Genomic DNA, 22,384 nt, shown 5'->3' with positions numbered 1-22,384 from the left:
ACCAGCAGGTGTTGTAAGCAAGCACCTTTAACCACTGAGCCATCTCTCCAGCTCTGCGGGAAGTAGTTCTGTCCCCTGCGTTGTACCTGCTTGGGAAGGATGACAAGTATTCACGTCCCCTGTCCTCAGTGTATGAAGGAGGCGTACACTGGGTGCCTAATTATGGTAGACATGAAGAATATGTTTATAGGGAAAGATACAATTGAGATGGAAAGAAGTGGCCTTTCTAGTGACAATGAGAACTGAAGCTGGGCATGGTGGCACACAGCTGTTGTCCCAGCTTCTTGGGGGATGGAGGCAGGTAGATGGGTCGATTGAACTGACAAATCTGAAGCCAGCCTGAGTTAACAGAACCTGCCACCAACCAACCAACAACAACATGAACAACAACAACAAAAAGATAAGCAGGATTTCTCCTCACAGAAGGACGGACATTCTAGAACATTGTGGATTATGGCTCCCATAGCTTCTCAACTATGACCATTTCTATCCATGCACTCTGTCTATAATTCATGCCCGTGACTTCCCACCTTGGGGACTTCTTGGGGACAGGCTGCAGGTACAGGAACCCAGATGTCTCTAGTCCACAATGGCAGTAAAGCATCCCAGCCCTCTTACTCCTGTGTGGGTCAGCTGTGAGGTGTCTTTTGTATCTGCCTGAAGTCTCTGGTGAGACTGCGCCCCAGTTGTCCCCACGTTCCCCTCCCTTCTTGTCTCAGCACACCATTTCTCATGGAGAACTTCCTGAGATCACCTCCCAAGCTGTGTGAGGTGGCGCACGCCTTTAATCCCAGCAGTCGGGAGGCAGATGTAGGAGGATCGCCATGAGTTCGAGGCCACTCTGAGACTACATAACGAATTCCAGGTCAGCCTGGGTTAGAGTGAGACCCTACCTTGAAAAACACATAAAATGAAATAAAAATAAGATGAGCTGAGTATGGCAGCTCATTCCTATAATCCCAGCACTTGGGAAGCTAAGGAAGGAGGATTGCTACAAGTTCAAGGCCAGCCTGGAGCTATAGAGTGAGTTCCAGGTCAGCCTGGTCTATAGTGCGACCCTGTCTCAAAAAAAAAAAACACAAAAAAACCCCAAAACAAACAACAAAAACAAGCTAAGGTGGAGAGCAATTGAGGAAGACATTGAATGTTGACGTCCGGCCTCTCCACACACACACACACACACACACACACACACACACACACACACGAACGTGTCTACACACATGCGCACACACCACACACACCACACAAAAGAGAAAGGAAGGAGTGTGGCCCAAAGCCAGAGCACTTCATAGTGGCCACATCTGAGGACACAATGAGGGCTTGGAGGTGACTGTACTGGGCGGACGGGCCACCGTGCAACGGCCTGACTTGGTGGCTGACATTGACAAATGGCAGCAGTCTCTTGGGGGCAGAGCACCTGCTCACCAGCTCAGCCGAGTGTCCCCACGCTGGCTGCCTCTCTAGCCCGTGTCACCTTTATCTAAGCCTGGCGGGGCCCCGAGAGCACACACTGGGGCTCCCTACTAGACATATTAACGGCATTCCTACGTGGCGAGAGATTTCTGCGCCCCCAACACCATTTTTATATCCTCCACGGCGTCACGGCAGATAATAAATCTACCCCGCTAATTACACACGCGGCTCATTAGAAACCCCATAAAAGCGGCGAGCAGCTGGAAAAGCCATGAGTGATGTCAGATCTCATTCCCGCTCCCTAAACAGAAACAGAAAGGTTTTCCAGGCGCTGGCGAGGCCCAAGATTCCCACCCACCCGTGGAAACCACTGCCCACGGGGCACTCACCTCTGGGCAGGTGGGCACTAGACTGTCCTCTTACAACACCATCCTCTGCCCCTATTAGTCCGGGCTGTCCCTTGCGGTCTGCTAAGAAGCCCATGGGGGTGAATGTCAAGACGGGGGGAGATGGGGGGCTGAGCAGTTGCGTTCCTAAGCTGGTGCTTTCTCCTTACCACCTATCAGCCTTTGCTCAGGATACTGACTGGAGGTTCCCCGACGTGATCCGTCTTTGATAAGCCTGCAGGGCTGCTGCTAAGATCGATGTGGTGCTGACCGGCTGGCCGGGCCTCCCTTGCGTCACAAAACCAGAAGGAACATTTAATGCATTTGCGGACTGTTACACTGAGGTAACAACAGGGGAGCCGGAGAACACTTGACCCCATCTATTATTTTTTGGGGGGGGAACATGTGTGTCATATGTGTGGTATATGTGCTATGTGTGTATGGTGTATGCATGCGTGTGTGCACATGTGTGTGCAGGTACACACGTGAGGGGACTCAAGGAGTGGGCTGGGTGTCCCTTTCTATTGCTCATCTGCGTATTTCCTTGAGCCAGAGTCTCCTCTCTGAATGGGGGGCTGCTGCTTTCACTAGCCCCGGCGATTCTCCAGTCTCTGCTCCCCACAGGGCTGGGGTGACGAGCATCATGGCCACGCCCAGCTGTCTACATGAGTGGGGCTCGTGTGACAAGCACACTTACCGGCTGAGCCACCTCCCCAGACTCCCTGACCTAATTAAAAAACATTTTCACTTATTTCTTATTTGTGAGCACAGAGTGAGGCAGAGATAGACAAATGATAAATAGATGGATGGATGGATGGATGGATGATGGACAGATAGAGGAAGGGAGACAGATAGGGAGAAATGCGCACACTGAGGCCTCCCTCCACTGCACCCAAACTCCAGATGCACGAACCACCAGCTCATCAGGTGTTTGTAAGCAAGTGCCCTTAACCACTGGAGCCATCTCTCCATCCCTTGACCTATAATTTAAAAAAAAATTTTTGTATTATTTATTTATTTGAGAGTGACAAAGAGGGAGATAGAGAGAGAAAGAGAAAGAGAGAGAATGGGCGCGCCAGGGCCTCCAGCCACTGCAAATGAACTCCAGACGCGTGCGCCCCCTGTGCATCTGGTTAACGTGGGTCCTGGGAAATTGAGCCTCGAACTGGGGTCCTTAGGCTTCACAGGCAAGCGCTTAACCTCTGAGCCATCTCTTCAGCCCATCTTTGACCTAATTTTTTAGTAGCAGTGTGCCCCAGCCCTTTTCCATTCTGTCTTTTTTTTTTTTTTTTTTTTTTGGTGCATGTGTGTGACGTGCATGCATGTTTCCAAGTGTGTTCACGGGGAGCCCAGAGGTTGACATGGGGCATGGCTTTCTCAGTTGCTTTCCACCTTACTTAATTTATTTATTTTTGGTTTTTGTAGGTAGGGTCTCACTCTAGCCCAGGCTGACCTGGAATTCACTATCTAGTCTCAGGATGGCCTCAAATTCATGGCAATTTTCCTACCTACCTCTGCCTCCCCACTGCTGGGATTAAAGGCGTGCACCACCACGCCCAGCTACCTTATTTATTTTTATGAGAGAGAGAGAGGAGAGAGGGAATTGGTATGCCAGGGCCTCCAGCCATTATACTCGAACTCCAGATGGGCTCTCCATCTGCTGCTCATGCGCGGCCTTGCGTGCTTGCATCACCTTGTGTGTCTGGCTTACATGGGATCTGGAGAGCCCAACATGGGTCCTTAGGCTTCGTAGGCAAGCGCCTAAACCACTAAGCCATCTCTACAGCCTTATTTATTTATTTTTAAAATACTATTCTTTAAAAAAAATATTTTATTTATAACCCTTCTACACTGTTGATGGGAATGCAATCTGGTCCAGCCATTGTGGAAATCAGTGTGGAGGTTCCTGAGACGGCTAAAAATGGATCTACCATATGATCCAGCTATATCACCCCTGGGGCATATATCCTAAGGACTCTTCTCACTACCTTAGAGATACTTGCTCAATCATGTTTATTGCCTCTCTATTCACAATAGCTAGGAAATGGAACCAACCTAGATGTCCCTCAACTGATGAGTGGATAATGAAGTTATGGCACATTTACACAGTGGAGTTCTATTCAGTGGCAAAGAAAAATGAAGTTATGAAATTTGCAGGAAAATGGATGGATCTGGAAAGGATTATACTAAGTGAGGTAACCCAGGCCCAGAAAGCCAAGCATCACATGTTCTCTCTCATATGTGGATCCTAGCTACAAATGACTGGACTTCTGTGTGAATAGGAAGAAAACTCAGTAGCAAAGGCCAGTAAGCTAGAAAGGACATATAAAGGGAAGAGAAAGGAAGGGAGGGGGTTACTTAATAGGATGATATTGTATATATGTAAGAAGAAGAACGGATTAATGGGGGTGAAAAGGCCTAAGTGAGGTCAGGAGAAGAGATTGAGTAAAGGTGGAGGGAGGGCTAATCAAAATCTAAGAGGATATAGGGCTGGAGAGGTGGCTTAGTGGTTAAGCTCTTGCCTGTGAAGCCTAAGGACCCCAGTTCGAGGCTTGATTCTCCAGGTCCCACGTTAGCCAGATGCACAAGGGGCGCATGCGTCTGGATTTCATTTGCAGTGGCTGGCGGCCCTGGCACGCCCATTCTCTCTCTCTCTAACTCTATCTGCCTCTTTCTCTCTCTATCACTCTCAAATAAATAAATAAATAATGAACAAAAATAAATTTTTTTTTTAAAAAAAAGGATGAGCTTTCAAAAAAAAAAAACCTAAGAGGCTATAAATAAATCATATGGAAACCTGCTTTTTTGGACAATGGAACACCCAGGAGCTGTAGACCGATGCTAGAAAATTTTCAGTGCTGGGGTGGGATACCTTCCAGTGAGTTGTTGGCCAGGGAGGTCCCTGATGCCCCCAAAACATTACAGACCATTGCCAAGGCCCTTGGTTTCCCACCAGAAATAGATGGTAAGACCCTATTGCTGAAGACTCCATATACTTGGGCTGCAAGGTCACTGAGAAATCCTGTTGGAGCTGAGCTGATAACCTCCTCCATGTAGACCAGCTGACAGAAAGCTGGAAGAAACCATGCTGCATGCAGTTCAATGGGAGAGAGAAATCACTAGTGAAGACACCCAACAGTGGACACTGCAAGCCTGGTATTTGGCCAGCCAGGACAAATGAGCCAATGGGTTCGATAGTGGCACGTCTGTCATGGTGGAAACCAACTGCCCTCTTAATTGGACTGTAGGCCCGCTCCATGAGAGGGAATACATCCCTGATACTGAAAACCTAAGACAGGGGTAAGTCATGAGCTGTAGCAGTGTAACGTCTGCTGCTGTCTGGCTAAAAGTATATACTATGGTCATCAAATTGCCCAGTAAGCACTTCTCTTCAGGTTCATACCCATATATTAATTCTACTCTCCCTTTTTTTGTTAGAGAACTTTCTCTTCAGATGGCAGTGACCTTGGGATGACTCAGAAGGCATCATGGTGCTGAGACGAAGTGACAGAGGAGTGCTCAGCACTGCAGTATCTCTATCACACCTTCCCAGGCTCAGAGTGCATTGCAGAAGAGGTGGCAGAAAGAATATAAGGCCAAAGGAAGGGTATGACTCCTTATAACATGCTCCTCCAGACACAAAATGGCCTGGATATCCATGACCTCACTGTGCCTGACACTACCTACACAAGACCATCATAAAAGGAGGAAAAGATGATGACATCAAAATAAAAGACAGACTGATTGAGAGGGGGAGGAGATAGGATGGAGAATGGAGTTTCAAAGGGGAAAGTGGGAGGGGGAGGGAATTACCATGGGATATTCTTTACAATCATGGAAGTTGTTAATCATAAAAAAATAAAAAATAAAATAAAATAAAAAATATTTTATTTATTTGAGAGAAAGAGAGCACACCAGGGCCTCTAGTCACTACAAATGAACTCCGGACACATGCGCCACCTTGTGCATCTGGTTCACATGGGTCCTGGGGGATTGAACCTGGGTCCTTTGGCTTTGCAGGCAAGTACCTTAACCGCTAAGCCATCTCTCCATATTTTTTTTCTTTTGAGATGGGGTCTTTCACTGATTTGGCTAGACTAGCTAGTCAGCAAGACCCCAGGAGCCTTCTGTCCCCAGCACTGAGATCTAGGCCTGGACTGCCGTGGCTGGGGTGCTTTACTCTGGGCCTAGGGATCGAATACAGGTGCTGTTGCTTGTGCAACAAGTGATTTACCCTGTGGGCATCTCTTCAGCCTACTCCAGCCTGCCAGAGAAGAGACAGCGAAAGGCCACAGGCGTCTTACCCTACCAAACAGACGCCCAGTGCGTTACATGTTAGGGAGGGGAAAAAAAAAGACATGGGCAACAACGGACAGGAGACTGATGACATTTTCACACACCACAGGGAAGTGTTTTTGCCCCCAGGCTGACCCAAAGGAGCGGTTTCAGCTGGACACGTTGCCTCTTAAACCACCCCCCCAATTCCCAGGGCATGCAAGCTGACAAAAAGTCACCTTGAATAAATAAAATACTAATAAAAGAGAAAGACAAAATACAGTCTTACCTTTCCATATCTGGATGCAAAAGTCCCCGTGAGCAAGGAGTGAAAAATAATTATGGTCTCATCCAAGTCCCACACGAACACGCGCTGTGATGGAGAGAGGAAGAGAAAGGGAAATGGGGTTGCTTTACATTTGACTTCGTCTGCAAAAATCGATCCCCTCGGAGGAGGAGAAGTCATGAAAAACATTGCCTTTAACTTATAAAGCAGGTGACCCGCTGCTGTGTCCTGGATCTCCACTCAACCCCATCTGTGCCGTGAGCACTGTGGTGGTCAGTGTCTGGGCTCCGACCAGCCCAACAGATGCCAGAGCCCAGAGTCAGTTCTTGCCCACACAGAAAGACCTAAGGAAAAAAAAAAAAAAAAAAAAAAAAAAAAAAAAAAGGAGGCATTCCAGCCAAAAACAACAATTAAAACCACAGAGCTCATTTGACCATGTTAAATACTACCATTTTAATTCACCAGAAGCCCAACCATTTCTAACCATTTCTGTACTTAGCAAGTCTGGTGTTTGCCTCTGCAATTCGAAGTAACACAGGAATGAATACCTTTCTTCACGGGCTTGCCAACAACTCCACAATTTCTTTTGACTGGGCCAAAAGATGAGGCTGTAGCTGTGGTGATCTACAGTTCTCTAGAATCTTCCATTTAGAGTTTATTTTTTACGAGAGAGAGAAAGAGAGAAAGTCAGGTAGATAGAGAGATAGAATGCGTGTGCCCGGGCTTCTAGCCATTACAAACTAACTCCAGACACATGTGCCACCTTGTGCATCTGGCTTAACTGGGTTCTGGGGAGTCGAACCTGGGTCCTTAGGCTTTGCAGGCAAGCACCTTACCTGCTAAGCCATCTCTCTAGTTCGTATCTTCCATTTGAAGAAAAAAAGAACTACTTTATTTGCAAGGGGGGGAGAGAAAGAGAGAGAGAGAATGAGCATGGGTGTGCCAGAGCCTAGTTCTACTGCAAACGAATTTGACACGTGTCACTTTGCTCATCTGGCTTTACACGGGTACCAGGGAATTGAGCCCTGGCTGTCAAGCTTTTCAAGCAATTACCTTTAAGCACTGAGCCATCTCTCCAGCTCAAATCTTCCTTTTTTAAAAAATATAATTTATTTATTTGAGAGAGAGAAAGGGAGGGAGAGAATGGGCACACCAGGGCCTCCAGCCACTGCACATGAACTCCAGATACATGTGCCCCCTTGTGCATCTGGCTTATGTGGGTCCTGGAGAGCTGAACTGGGATTCTGTGGCTTTTCAGGCAAACACCTTAACCGCTAAGCCATCTCTCCAGCACCAAATCTTTCTCTCTCTCTCTCTTTCTTTCTTTCTTTCTTTGAGAGTACCAGAGAGACATAGAAAGAGACAGAGAGAGAGAGGGAGAGAGAGAGAGAGAGATTGAGAATGGGCGCGCCAGGGCCTCCAGCCACTGCAAACGAACTCCAGACGCGTGCGCCCCCTTGTGCATGTGGCTAATGTGGGTCCTGGGGAATCGAGCCTCAAACCGGGGTCCTTAGGCTTCACAGGCAAGTGCTTAACCGCTAAGCCATCTCTCCAGCTCAAATCTTTCTTTTAATGTATGTGAACCCTTGTTTCCAGTTTCACCCTGGAGAGTGAACTAAATATGGAAGAGTTGGGAGACTGTGTCTCTAGCTTGTCCCTGTCTTCTCTCTTGACAATTACTAGCATTTACTTAAAAAAAAAAAAAAAAAAAAAAAAAACCATTTAGTTTTGGTGTGTCCCTGATGTGTATGAGTGCGGATGCATACGTGCCACGGCGTATGTGTTGGAGGTCAGAGGATAACTTTCAGGTGTTGGTTCTTGCTTCCAGGAAGTTCTCTTGTCTTCATCTCCCATCTTGCCATCAGCGTTCCGGGATTACAGGAGCACACCGCTGCTTCTAGGTTTTGTGTGGGCACTGGGATTGAACTTGTTTACTGAGGCTTGAGTGGCAAGGGTTTTATCCACTTAGCCATCTCCCCAGCCCAGCTCCACCTTTAACTTCTGCCTTGTCAGTGGGGGCTAACTGGTTTGCATGTTTGGTTTCACCACTATAAGTGCCTTCTGCACCTGGTCGATGTGTTGATTTTCGATGCCGGTAGCTATAAAGACCCTATTATCTTGTGACCCTCATTCACTACGGAGCCAAGTAACGGATGCGTCTGATCTGACAGTTCCCGATCCACTTTAAGGAGAATGCACCCACCATCAAGGTCATAAGCGCTCCTTATGCCCATTCTGAGTTAAATAATGCTGTATTTCAGTGTATTCACATGTGAATTATAACTGGTAGGTATAACTTTTTTTTTCCCCCCTTTTTCCTTTTTTTCTCTTGCTCTAGCCCAGGCTGACCTGGAACTCACTCTGTGTTCTCAGGCTGGCCTCAAACTCACAGTGATCCTTCTACCACTGCCTCCCGAGTGCTGGGATTAAGGGAGTGTGCCACCACGCCTGGCTGTTTGGTACGACTTTTGATTCTGTTGGAATGTATTCATCGATTTGATTTTCTCTGGTTTACTGTGTTGTGCCTTCATTAATATCTCAGATTTATCCACACCATCTGAATCAGAGACCAGCATCTTCAGGACAGAGTGCTGCAGTGAGCCTCGCCCCTGGCACTCCACTGAACTGCCCCCCCGCCGAGACTTCCCTCCCATGCCTCTCTGGGTTGGATCCCTGTGATCTGGATTCCAAGTCTCTCTTGATTTTCTGACCTTTTTTTTTGTTTTTGTTTTGTTTGAGGTAGGGTCTTGCTCTAGCCCAAGATGGCCTGGAATTCACTATGTAGTCTCAGGGTGGCCTCGAACCCATGGCAATCCTCCTACTTCTGGTTCCTGAGAGCTGGGATTAAAGGTGTGAGCCACCATGCCCAGACCCTGACTTGTTTTACTTGAATACATCCTTAAGTTGTTTTGTCTGAATGGATGCATAGAGAGAAATTCCTGAATTCTTGCATATTGACTATTGAAGATTTTTCTCCATGGTTTTTCTGGGTCCAGAGTTCTAATTTCAGGACAATGTTCTCTGGATTTCTGAAAGAACTCTCCATTACTTTCTAGAGTCCAGGTTCAACAAGTTCCTCTTCCTTCCCCTCCCCTTTCTCGTAACTGTGTCTTTCTGAAATTTGCAATAGTTAAATTAAGCCTTTTGGATTGACATTACTTGTCATTTTAAATGTTTTCTATATGAAATACAGTTTCTCACATATGCTCTGAAAGTTTTCTTTTTTTTAAAAAATATTAATTTAATTTATTTATTTGAGAGAGAGAGAGAGAGAGAGAGAAAGAATGGTGTGCCAGGTCCTTCAGCCACTGCAAAAGAATGCGAAATGCATGCACCTCCTTGTGCATGTGGCTTACGTGGGTCCTGGGGAATCGAACCAGAGTCCTTAGGCTTCACAGGCAAACACCTTAACCGCTAAGCCAATTCACCAGCCCTGAAAGTTTTCTTTTTTAAACCCTATTTTATGTATTTGTTTATGAGAGGGAGGGAGAAAATGGGTGCATCATGGCTTTCTACCACTGCAAACAATCTCCAGATGCCAGTGCTATTTTGTGCATCTGGCTTTACGTGGGTACTCGGGAACTGAACCTGAGCTATTAGGCTTTGCAAGCAAGCACCTTTAGTCATTGAACCTTCTCTCTAGCCCCTGAGAAATTTCTTAAACTTTGTCTTCCAACCCATCTACTAAACTTTTTATTCTTGTAGTCATTTTAAGATTCCAGGGCAGGAGACTTGACTCAGTGGTTAAGAGTACTTGCTTGCAAAGCCTGTCTGCTTGTGTTCACTTCCCTAGTACCCACATAAAGGCAGATGCACAAAGTGGCACGTGTGTCTAGAGTTCATTTGCAGTGGGGGCGAGAGGCCCTGGTGCTCCTATACTGAGTGCTTATCTGTCTGTCGGTCTCTTAAATAAGTAAATAGAATATTTTTAAAATAAATTTTTAAAAACGATTCTAATGGCTATTATTTTCCTTTTGAATATTTATTTCCAAATAGCTTCCACTTCTTATTTTGTGGATAAATTTTCATTAGAATTCTTCCAAGTTCTTTTCTGTGTTTTTTTTTCCCCCTTAATTGTTTCTCATTTATGTCATTTATTTATTTTGGCCCTTATTTTTCATAATGTTCACTTTGCTCACTTCTCTGGTGACAGTTATTTTTAATAACAGAGGAGCATATTGTTCCTATTTTTGTTTAATTTTTTTATTTGTTTTTATTTTAGAGCGAGAGACACAGAGAGAAAGACAGATAGAGGGAGAGAGAGAGAGAATGGGCGTGCCAGGGCTTCCAGCCTCTGCAAACGAACTCCAGACGCGTGCGCCCCCTTGTGCATCTGGCTAACGTGGGACCTGGGGAACCGAGCCTCGAACCGGGATCCTTAGGCTTCACAGGCGAGCGCTTAACCGCTAAGCCATCTCTCCAGCCCTGTTCCTATTTTTGTTTCCTTGGCATTACCAAGAAGGAGCAGCCTGAGCACCTATGCAACCAGTCACCTTTTAAAGCTCCTTGGGGACCCACAGCTACATCGACACAGTGGCATCTGCTATGCTTTTAAGCAAAGAGAAGTATCTCGAATGAAAAAGGTTCTCAAGTGTCGAGGTTTTGGAACAATTAACAGAGCTAAGCTTTGCTCTGTGTAATGTATTTGCTCAGCGGAGTTCACAATTGTATTCATGTGCTGGGTTCAAACATTAAATGCTTATCATGTCATGGTCAAAAAATGTTTGAAAACCATTGCTTTTGAGGAGGTCTAATGAGTTTTTTAAAAATATTTAAACATTTTTATTTATTTATTTGAGAGTGACAGACACAGAGAGAAAGAGGCAGAGAGAGAGAGAGACAGAGAGAGAATGGGCGCACCAGGGTCTCCAGCCACTGCAGACGAACTCCAGACGCGTGTGCCCCCTTGTGAATCTGGCTAACGTGGGTCCTGGGGAATCGAGCCTTGAACCAGGGTCCTTAGGCTTCACAGGCAAGTTCTTAACCACTAAGTCATCTCTCCAGCCCTAGTCTACTGAGTTTTAAATATGTCAAATCTCTATTCATCTGAACTAAACTTAGGATGGATCCAACTGAAGAAGTTTTAATTACAGAATTAAAACAATCAGTGAGTATTTTCTAATTTCCTGTAAGGCTCCACTAATTTATCCACTGTATCCCCTCTGACCTCTCGCCTTTTGTCCCCCAGCCTAGATTCCTAGATTCCCGGCGACATTGTGCAGGTGACTCTATTCTCAGGCAAAACTTGGGCTGGAGTGGGTTCCTGTTTAACACAGATGCATCTGAGCTGTTTTTCAGGAAGGATTTAAAATGTGGAGTCCATGTGACCTGAGAGGAAGAGGGACGGGAACCCGATGCTGCCCTGGGGACCTGGCTCCGGCCAGAGCAGGGCATGGCTAGTTGGTCTCAGAACAGCTGTGCTGGGCAGGAGGGTCGCAAAGGCCTCACCCTTTTGGGAGTTACAGCTCCCTTGTGGCATGCAGGAGGGGAGACTCAAATGTGTTTACTTGTCCCGGACCCCCTGGCAGGTTCCATCATCTCGCTAATAATCTGCTGCGCGCCCCCTCTCCCCCGCCAGCCCTAAGCTCTAAGAGAGTCTCTGTAACCCTAAAATAAATTCTGCTCTTTCACTTAAGCCGGTTTCTGGCACCTGCAGTCCAAGATCTTAACAAGTACGTGCTCAGAAACCCCTCCTTTCCACTTCCACATACGGTCTCTCTCCTGGGCTTCCGTCATTAACAAAACTGCCAAAGACTTAAGAGGTGTGACCCGGCTAGCCTGCTCTGCTGACATTAAGCCCAGAAGCGGAGCGGGGCTCACACCTCTGGGGCTGTTCTCACCCAGTGGTACTTTGGGGCTGAGAGGCAGATGTTTCCAGAATATTATCACCCTTTGACCTTCGACCCTCAGGTCCCCCTCCTGAGTGACGCTTGAAAGAGTCTATCCACACCCACTGTCCCCACCCAGAAGAAGCCACAGCAGGTGACTGAGGTGGTCTCCGGGAGGAAATATTCACAGACGTGTTGCTCTCTGTGTTTTGCGCAGCTCTGCAGCTTCAGGCCGTGGAAACCGCAGGAATGTGGGCGGCAAAGTCAACAGAAATCTTCTGCAAAGGCCTCAACCTGTTGAAGCGAATGCGAGTGTCGCCTGGCTTAAGGAGGAGGGCTGGCTCTGAGACTGAGGAAAACCTTGGGCAAGGTGGTGTTCACCTGTACCCCAGCATTAGGGAGGCTGAGGCAGGAGGATCACAGGTCAGGCTGGGCATGTAGTCAGACACAAATGTCCCTGTTACGGGGGGGGGGTGGTTCGAGGTGGGAGGATCACTTGAGCTCGGAAGTTTGGCAACATAGTGAGACTCCCCATCTTATAAAAAGAGGAGTAAGAGATGCCTTTAACCCAGCACTTGCGAGGAGGATGCAGGAGGATTACTGTGAGTTCGAGGCCACTCTGAAACTGCATAGTGAGATCCAGGTCTGCCTGGGCTAGAGTGGACACCCCTGGCCTCTGCGAAGAAAAAAAGTAGGGATTGAGGGAGGCAAAGACAGAATGCCCTGGACTAAGACAGTCCTTTGGGCGCAGTGGGAACGCCTGCTCCATGGCAGAGCTCTAGGGTAGGTAAGGAGGTGGGTGGTAGCTGGCATGAGTGTGGGGAATAGCTTTCATGATCACTGTCATGGTCATATAAAAACCTCTGCAGCTGTGTTCTAAGGCAGGTGGGGTCCCAAGCGTTTAGTAGTGGGTACTCCTGCCCCGGGTCCCCATCTTGTACCCCCAAGTCTTCTGAGAAGAGCGTCCATGTCTGCCCTGCCCTCCGTCCCCAGGAGCCATCAATCAAGGGGCAAATGTACACCATGCCTACTGGATGCTATCCCTTGGGTCTGGATATAAACCAGTCTGCTTTTCAGCAGGATGGACATGTCGATAGCTCTCTGTGTTCCGTAGGTCTGCTCGGCACCTCAGCCTCTTCCCATTCTTCCCTTCCAGCAGGTTCCCTGATTTATGTTTTTTTTTTTTTCCACCAAAGATTGGTACAAGATCCTCAAGCTCGGCGAGGGTATCTGTGGCCCTCGAATTTGCTCATTTTCCTCTCTGGGTAGACACTGGTCTCTTGGACATTCGTGAAGCCCGTGTATCCCCCACAGGCCAGTTTAGCGGAGAGATCTGCACGTCTGACAAACGTCGAGCCATCCCTTTGACCAGCGCTTCTCGGCAGGGCTGCCCGCTCGGAACTGTTGAAGGTGCTTTACAAGGTAGACGCCTGAGTTGCTGCTGCCCAGGGAGTCTGAGTGGCTCTGGGGTACAGCTTGGGCATGATGGTTCCCCCAGCTTGTAATTCCGACCTACACCCAGGGCTCGAACCCTCTTCCTCCCACAGAGATGTCAGAAGCACAGAACAGAGGCGAGGCAACTTGAGCCTACCTTCAGGAAGACAAAGAGGACTTTGAAAGCTAACCCCAACCCACTGTCACTTGGTCTGGGACAGAGCTGGGTACCTGTGCTTTACACAGTATCCTGACAACCGTGCTCCCGCCCAAAGCCTTCCCATTGTCTTCCTTACCAGGGACTGTCAGGGTATTGCTCCAACCCGGAATGCCAGCAGTCCATGGGGACTTGTCACCTGGCTCTCTCTGGCCTGGATAGGACCTACTGAATCGAAACCACTGAGAGGGGCTGGCAGTCCCGTGGGCAACTCTGATGCCCCTGAGATGTGATACACAGTCCACACTGACTGTATGGCCCTCCTTCCCCAGCCGGTCCTTCCTCACCAAGGCTCTTTATACTTTCCCCTTGAGTCAGGATGCTCCAAGTCCTTAGAAAGCATAACTGACCGAGTGTTTGGACAGACTCTGTCCCCACCCACGGTTCAGGCAGTGCTCACAGACACCAATCAGACACAGGCCCTTTGGTTACCTCGATCTCATTGTCCCCTGCTGGGGAGGAGTCACTGCCCCTCTTTGATCGTCCCCGGAGCTTCCCGTCGGAGGCGCGATGCGGCCGCTCTGTGTCTCCCTCTTTGGCCGGTGTGGAGGGTCCGTTGTGTGTGCTGTACTCACCTGGGAAGGGAAAGGGGACGGTGGACAAGTCAGGAGCTTTTCCCCTCCCAGGACATATCACACCAGCCTCCTGCACCTCTGAAGAGGGAGGCCCCAAAAGACAGCGCTGGGTGGAAAACATCAAGGAAGAGACATGGCCACGCAGCTGCCATCCCTAACCTTCACAGCCCCGCACCCAGCCAACAAGTGTCTGCTAAGCGAGCTCTGTGCAGTCTCTGGGGGACCTGGTGTGCATGGGACTAAAGATCCTAGTAGGTGATGGCTCAGTGGGTTAAGGCACTTGTTGCTGAAGCCTAAGGACCCTAGTTCAGATCCCCACACCCATGTAAAATGCTAAGCATGGCAACAGGTGCCTGACTTCTCAGCATTGGTGAGGTGGAGATAAGGGGATCCCCGGGACTTGCTGGCAGCTAGTCTAGCCAAATCAGTGAGCACTGGCTTCAGTGAGAGACCTTGTCTCAAAGAGTAAGGTGGAGAGTAATTGAGGAAAACACCCAACATAGACCTCTGGCCTCCAAATACACAGGTACCCACAGACATGTGAACATGCACACACATACACGCAAAAAAAGTTTCGAGTGGAGATTGGAGAGATTGGTTAGTGTCTGCTGTGTTTGCCTGGGAAGCCTAAGAACTCATGTTCAAATCTCCAGGTCCCACCTAGCCAGACGCAGTGATGCAAGTGCGCAATGTCACGATGCACCACAAGGGGGCGCACACGTCTGGAGTTCATTCACAGCAGGCTGAAGATCCTGGTTCACCCATGCTCTCTCTCTGCTTCTTTCTCTCGCTCAAAAATACAAAAAATTCTAGTGGGAAGGGAGGGGTGATAGGCAAATAGCAAAGTCCATATGCAGTGTGTCAGTCAGATGGGAATGTGTGTTCCATGGGGGAAGGGGCAGTCAGGGAAGGCCTCCTGAGCAAGGGGACATCTATGCAGAGATCTGGGGAGGTGGGAGGAGGAGTGTAGCTCTAACTCCAGGAGCAGCGCTGGGTTGACGGGTCTGCATACCTGGAAGCGGAGAAGCACCAGAACAGAAGGACCAGAACACTGTGCTCACGCAGAGCCGAGCAACCTGCTGCTCAGGTTGGATATGGCTCATGGTGGCGGGGATGTTGGCAAGGTGAGGCCTAGTGAGAAGTCCTTAGATCCATTGGGGGCATGGTCTGGAAAAGACTGGGACTCCAACCTCAGGCTTCCTGTCGGGTCAGGGGATGTTACTTCTGTCACACTTCTGTGTTGGTCATGTGACCCTCACTAGAGCTGAGCTGATGCCCCCGGGCCTCCAGGACCAAGAGCCAGGTCAACCTCTTTCTTGTTATTCTTTCTTTCTTCCTCCTTTTCTTTCTCCTCCCTCTTCCTTCTCTTCCTTTCCTCCTCCTCCTCTTCCTTTTCTTTCTTTTTTTTTTTTTTAAACCATTTTGCTTTTAAAAACATGTCTCCATGTTCTTCTTTGAACAGCTTCAGAGGAGAAGTCTAATTTCTTTCTTTTTTTTTTTTTGTGTGTGTTTTTTTTTCAAGCTAGGGTCTCCCTCTAGCCCAGGCTGATCTGGAATTTACTATGTAGTCTTGGGCTGGCCTTGAACTCACAGGGCTCAGATTAAAGGCGTGTGCCACCACGCCTGACTTGAGAAGTGTAATTTCTTATCACTGCTTCTCAATAGATAAGATTCCCCTTTCCTTGGCTGAAACTTGGGGATTGCATCATAGTAACAGAAAATACACATAGTTCTAAGTGAATCGCTCCAGAGGGACATAAGTATATGTGGCTACTGAGGTATCTAAACTCTCCTGCTACATTACAAATTTGTGACAAAATTTGACCCTGTCACCCTCCCTTAAAAAATAATGTGAGGTATTTTGGTGCATGACTTTAATCCCACCACTCAGGAAGCAGAGGCAGGGGGAATGCTGTGAGTTCAAGGCCACCCTGGGACTACAGATCGAGTTCCAGGTCAGCCTGAGCTAGAGCGAGACCCAACCTTGAAAAATAATAATAGTAATAATGATGTGCAGAGCGACTTAGGAAGACATCCAAAGCCAGCTTCTGGCATCTACTTGCACACACACACACACACACACACACACACACACACACACGTCCTCACACCAGCCCACGGACATGCATAGATTTGGGCCTGTTCTTGTCATTAGAGTGACAGACCTGTGAACCAGCGTGGAACCTCTGACAAACATCCCACCCAATTTTCTCGCTTCGCAATTGCTTGTTTTAGCTCCTGAATGTGTCTGGCAGCCCCCCTGGCCCCTCTGTTTCTGGGGCCACGGAGATGGAGGTGGGCAGACATTGTCTGCAAGTACTTGGCAGTGGACTGATTTCTTTTTCCTACCCTGGAAGAACTATTTCCCTCCAAAACCCAAGGGAGGCAACTTTGTTTAGTATTTCTAAAGCTCCTTAGCAGACTGAGGACACCATAAGAAAAGAGGGGTTCAGAGTTGTCCAGATGGCCCGGCAGTCTCCAGCTCACCAGCATTTTCAGGATGTACTCCAAAGACTCCCTACACCGAGCTACCAGAGACTTTCTTCAGAAGAGATATGCTCTCTCTCTCTCTCTCTCTCAGCCTCTTTTTCTTTCTCTTGAATAAATACATATTTAAAATATTTTTAAAACAGGGGCCGGAGAGATGGCTTAGTGGTTACGGTGCTTGCCTGTGAAACCTAAGGATCCAGGTTCAATTCCCCAGTACCCATGTAGGCCAGCTGCACAAGGTGGCACATGCGTCTAGTTTGTTTGCAGTGGCTGGAGGCCCTGGTGCACTCCTTTTCTCTCTCTCTCAAATGAATAAATAAAATATTTTTTGAAAAACAAGGGAGAATTTCTTCTAAACTCCGATGCTTAATAGAAGTGTTTAGAGCAAATATTTTAGCTGGGCCTGGTGGCGGAAGGCTGTCATTACAGCAGCTCCGAAAGCTGCGGCAGGAGTTGTCAAGGCTAGTGTGGATAACTCAGCGAGAATCTATCTGACAATAATGCAAAGAGGGCTGGGGGTGTGGCTCAGGGGTAGAGTGCTTGTCTAGCATGACCAAGGTCCTGGGTTCAATCTCTACTACTTAAAAAAAAGTCTTAGGGGCTGGAGAGATGGCTTAGCGGTTAAGCGCTTGCCTGTGAAGCCTAAGGACCCCGGTTCGAGGCTCGGTTCCCCAGGTCCCACGTTAGCCAGATGCACAAGGGGGCGCACGCGTCTGGAGTTCGTTTGCAGAGGCTGGAAGCCCTGGCGCGCCCATTCTCTCTCTCTCCCTTATCTGTCTTTCTCTCTGTGTCTGTCGCTCTCAAATAAATAATTAAAAAAAAAAAAAGTCTTAGTTTGAATCTTGGGAGAAGCTGCAAGTTGTTTTGTAACCATGCAGTCTGAGTTTGGGTTGCTATAATAAAAATACCATGAATTGGGTGGTTTAAACAATGCAAGTTTATTTCTCACAGTTCCAGAGGCTGTAAGACAAGAACTAGGCATTCCTAGGTACCCTGGAGGGAGACCACAAAGACCAAATCAGTCACTCTTGACATGTCTTAAAAGTTAACTTGAAAATGCCTGGGGGCTGGAGAGATGGCTCAGTGGTTAAGGTGCTTGCTTGCAATGCCTGATGGTCTGGGTTTGATTCCTCAGTATCCACATAAAGCCAGATGCACAAAGTGGCCATCATCTGGAGTTCATTTGCAGCCACAAGAAGCCCTGGTGTGCCCATTCTCTCTCTCTGTTTCTCTTTCACTTTCTCTCTGTGTTTGAAAATAAATAAATAAAAATGTTTGACCAGGTTGTCAACATGTATCTGCAAACCAAGGATGGGGAGCTGTCCCATGGAGGCGTCATATAGGTCTGCACTTATCTTAGCCAAAAAGGCAAGAAGCGATGGCATACGTGTCTGGATCAGTAGCCAGACCCAGTGCCTCAGGAGCAAAAGTGTGTGTGTGTCCCTATTGCTGCTTTGCTAATCACTAACCAAGGATACTTGTTAGTGAATGGCCAGTCATTATCAGGCTGGCTTGGCATTCATGAGAACCTGAAAACATTAAAAGGTCTTAGAAAAAGAGGACCAAAGGGCAGCTGGGCATGGTGGCTCACATCTGTAATCCCAGCACTTGGAAGGTGGAGGCATAAAGATTAGGAGTTCGCGGCCAGCTTGGGCTACATGAGTCCCTGTCTACAAACATCCAAACAAAACAATAACACAAAACCAAAAACAACAAAACTCAATGGTGGGTAAACCTATAATTCCAAAACTTAGGACACTGAGGCAGGAGGATTGCAAGTTTGAGATCAGACCAGCCTATGTTGTTTCAAATAAAGAAAACAAACAAACAACAACAACAAAAAAACCCGAACACCAAAGCTCAATGATCTCTACCTGGACTTGGACACTGCTTTATTATGGCCACATTCTGTTTTTTGTTGTTTTTTTTTTTTCCAAGGTAGGGTTTCACTCTAGTCCAGGCTGACCTGGAATTCACTTTGTAGTCTCAGGGTGGCCTCAAACTCATGGCAATCCTCATACCTCTGCCTCCCGAGTGCTGGGATTAAAGGTTTCCGCCACCATGCCCGGCTTTTTTTTTTTTTTTTTTTGTCAAAGATTTATTTATTTATCAGAGACAGAAAAAGGGAGAGAGAAGAGTGAGAATGGGCACACCAGGGCAGAAAGACACGGTAAGAGGTGTGCGCTGGGCACACAGTGGATGGGTGGGTGGGACCGTTTCCCTTCCTTTTGAACCACGGTTCACCACCTCCACAGTCCACATGGGTCAAGCAGGAAACGAATTTGAGGTCAGTTGGTTAGATGTAGAATGCTGGATGTCATTTTGAAATAGGGCAGACAAAGTTCTAAATTTCTATTTATTCGTTTATTATGTGTGTGTGGTGTGTATTGTACGGCATACGAGCTACGGCACAGGTGTGGAGGTCAGAGGACAACGTCGAGATTTCTGTGATTCAGCTGTTTGAAAGTATTTTATTTGGTCAGACGTGGTGGCGCATGCCTTTAATCCCAGCACTCGGGAGGCAGAGGTAGGAGGATCACTGTGAGTTTGAGGCCACCCTGAGACAACATAGTGAATTCCAGGTCAGCCTGGGCCACAGTGAGACCCTACCTCGAAAAACAAAAACAAACAAACAAACAAACAAAAAATTACTTGGGCTGGAGAAATGGCTTAGCAGTTTAAGGCATTTGCCTGCAAAACCAAAGGACCTTGGTTTGATTCCCCATGACCCATGTAAGCCAGATGCACAAGGGGGCACACGTGTCTGGAGTTCGTTTGCAGTGGCTAGAGGCCCTGGCGCACCCATCCTCTCTCTCCCTCTCTCTGCCTCTTTCTCTCTCTCAAACAAATAAATAAATAAATAAAAGTGAAGTTAAAAAAATCTTATTTATTTGGAGAGAGAAAGAGAGAGAGAGAGAGAATAGATGGGTGTGCCTGGGCCACTTGCCACTGCACATGAATTCCAAATGCAATGAACCACTTTGTGCATCTGGATTTATGTGGGTACTGGGGAGTTGAACTCAGGCTGTCAGGATTTGCAGTAAGTGCCTTTAACCATTGAGCCATCTCTCCAGCCCCTGCTTCACCGCTTTTGAGACAGGGTCTCCTGCCACTGTAGACAAACCGCCAGAAGGCACAAAGCATTAAACTAGATGAGATTCTCCTGGCTCCACCTCCCAGTGTCCTAGGCTTATTGAGACCACAGTTGCATGGGTCATTTGCATTTGGCTTTACATGGATGCTAGGGAACTGAACTCTGGCTGACAGGCTTTGAAAACAAGTACCTTTAACTGCTGAGCCACCTCTCCATCCCCCATACTTACTTTTGACCAAACATTGATTTTGAGAAGGTAGCCAGATGGAAAGTTTTTTTTTTTTTTTTCTTTTGGAAAAACTAGAAATGGGGCTGGAAAGATGGCCTAGCAGTTAAGGTGCATGTCTGTAAAGTCTAAGGACCCAGCTTCGATTCTCTAATAAACAAATAAATAAAAATAAATCTTAAAAAAAATGTAAAGCTACAAATGAGGATTTTGGGTAAAGTTTCCTATTTTTATTTATTTATTTGAGAGAGAGAGAGAGAGAGAGGGAGAGAGGAGAGAATGGGCACACCAGGGCCTCCAGCCACTGCAAATGAACTCCAGACGCATGAGCCCCCTTGTGCATTTGGCTTACATGGGTCCTGGAGAATCGAACTGGAATTCTTTGGTTTTTCAGGCAAATGCCTTAACCGCTAACCCATCTCTCCAGTCCTATTTTTATTTATTTACTTATTTATTTATTTATTTTTTGGTTTTTCGAGGTAGGGTCTCACTCTGGCTCAGGCTGACCTGGAATTCACTATGTAGTCTCAGGGTGGCCTCGAACTCTCAGAGATCCTCCTACCTCTGCCTCCCGAGTGCTGGGATTAAAGGCATGCGCCACAACGCCCGGCGTATTTTTATTTTTTAAAAAATATATTTATTGCCAGGCATGATAGTGCATGCCTTTAATCCCAGCACTTGGGAGGCAGAGGCAGGTAGATCGCCATGAGTTCAAGGCTACCCTGAGACTACCTAGTGAACCTAGGTCAGCCTGGGTTAGAGTGAGACCCTACCTCAAAAAAACATACACACAAATATACATATATTTTCAATTAGGGTGGAGGGGGGAAAGAGAGAGAGAAAAAGAGAGAATAGGCACATGAGGGCCTTTTGGCACTGCAAACAAACTCCAGATTCATGCATCACTTTGTGCATCTGGCTTTAAGTGAGTATTGGGTTTCAAACTTGGACCATCAGGTTTGCAAGCAAGTGCCTTAACCATTAAGCAATCTTTCCAGCCTTAAAGTTTTCTATTTTAAAACATGGATGCAATTACAGTGAGAGAGAGAAGAAAGCAGGGGGCGAACCCACTTGAGTGATAACCTGTGTTAACCTTGGGCAAACCATCTCGTGAGAACCTGTGTTCACACCCCCTCTTTCTAGGGGCGCTCAGACCGCAGCTGCGCAGGATCACCAGGGCGACTACGCGACAGTACGTACCGGCTAGGGACTCTGAGCTCTGGTTGGGGACACTGTGCGAGGCCTCTTGCAGGACGTAGGTGGACGTGGAGAGGGGTGAAGGGCAGATGCTTCCGGCTGGGACGTAGGGAGGGCTGTAGGATGAGCTGTAATACTGAGGGAACTGGCTCTGAGGGAAGCCGGGGTAGGAGGGATAATCCTGTGGAGAAAACCGCAGACATGAGCAAGGAGGCGCAGCGGGGCTGGGTTCAGGCCACCCAGTCTCCGGGTCTGTCTATCTCTCATTAGAATTAGCAGTCCCCCATGGCCAGGCCTGTCACCATTTGGGTTTTGTTAGAAGGGCCAGAGGGATGTGTGGAAGGCAGAGGAGACAGGAGGAGAGAAGGGGAGGGAGACATTGAAGGTGAGAGGGCAAGGTGGGCATGTAGCAGCCCTGTGTTGGCTGTCATAGGAAATGAACTGCTCTGGGTAGGGCTGAGTTGTGAGATCCCATGCCAGGCTTGCCTCTATCATGATCAACGAGCAGCTTCCAGGGTGCAGAACTCCCTGGCACTTCTAGAAGGAAAAAAAAAAAAAAAACCCACAAAGACCCAGGCCCATGCGCCTTTAGCATATTAAGATTTTTCTTTCAGGGATGCCATACTGGCAGCTGGAGGTCAGCCAGGGGGTGACCCTGAAGGACAGGGCTGCGGCCTTAACAATCTCTCTTGGTCACAGTGGTATCCCCAGAGCTGGTACACAGTCACTCAACAAATATTGCGTGAACACGGAAAAGACACATATCTAGGAGGGCAGGGAACAGTCTAGGGAAGAAGTTAAAAACATAGCAGCTCTTGAAAATATGAAGGGTCTGGAACATTCCATGGGAAGTTATGGACCTCAAGTTAGCAGATGTCAATCAGCTCTGATCAGGCATTATTTCAAGAGGCCAGCTGCCTCTCCCCAAGAGCCATCACCATCTCCAACATCCAGCCCCCT

At 47.7% G+C, this 22,384-nt stretch overlaps 1 protein-coding gene across 2 annotated transcripts in view; it reads right to left on the bottom strand.

The window, feature by feature from the left end:
• Nucleotides 1-22,384, bottom strand: part of Eya2 (EYA transcriptional coactivator and phosphatase 2) — a 207,859-nt gene that overhangs the window by 56,606 nt on the left and 128,869 nt on the right. For both annotated transcript variants that reach the window (XM_045157600.1, XM_045157599.1), the window contains exons 7-9: nt 21,428-21,605; nt 14,275-14,417; nt 6,367-6,450 (exon numbers count right to left, since the gene is read on the bottom strand). In XM_045157600.1, the coding sequence (XP_045013535.1) occupies nt 6,367-6,450; nt 14,275-14,417; nt 21,428-21,605 (405 nt within the window). The remainder of the gene's footprint in view (nt 1-6,366; nt 6,451-14,274; nt 14,418-21,427; nt 21,606-22,384) is intronic.

Source organism: Jaculus jaculus, chromosome 8, assembly GCF_020740685.1.
Source record: "Jaculus jaculus isolate mJacJac1 chromosome 8, mJacJac1.mat.Y.cur, whole genome shotgun sequence".
Taxonomy (NCBI): domain Eukaryota; kingdom Metazoa; phylum Chordata; class Mammalia; order Rodentia; family Dipodidae; genus Jaculus; species Jaculus jaculus.
This window is presented reverse-complemented; position numbering and strand designations above follow the sequence as displayed.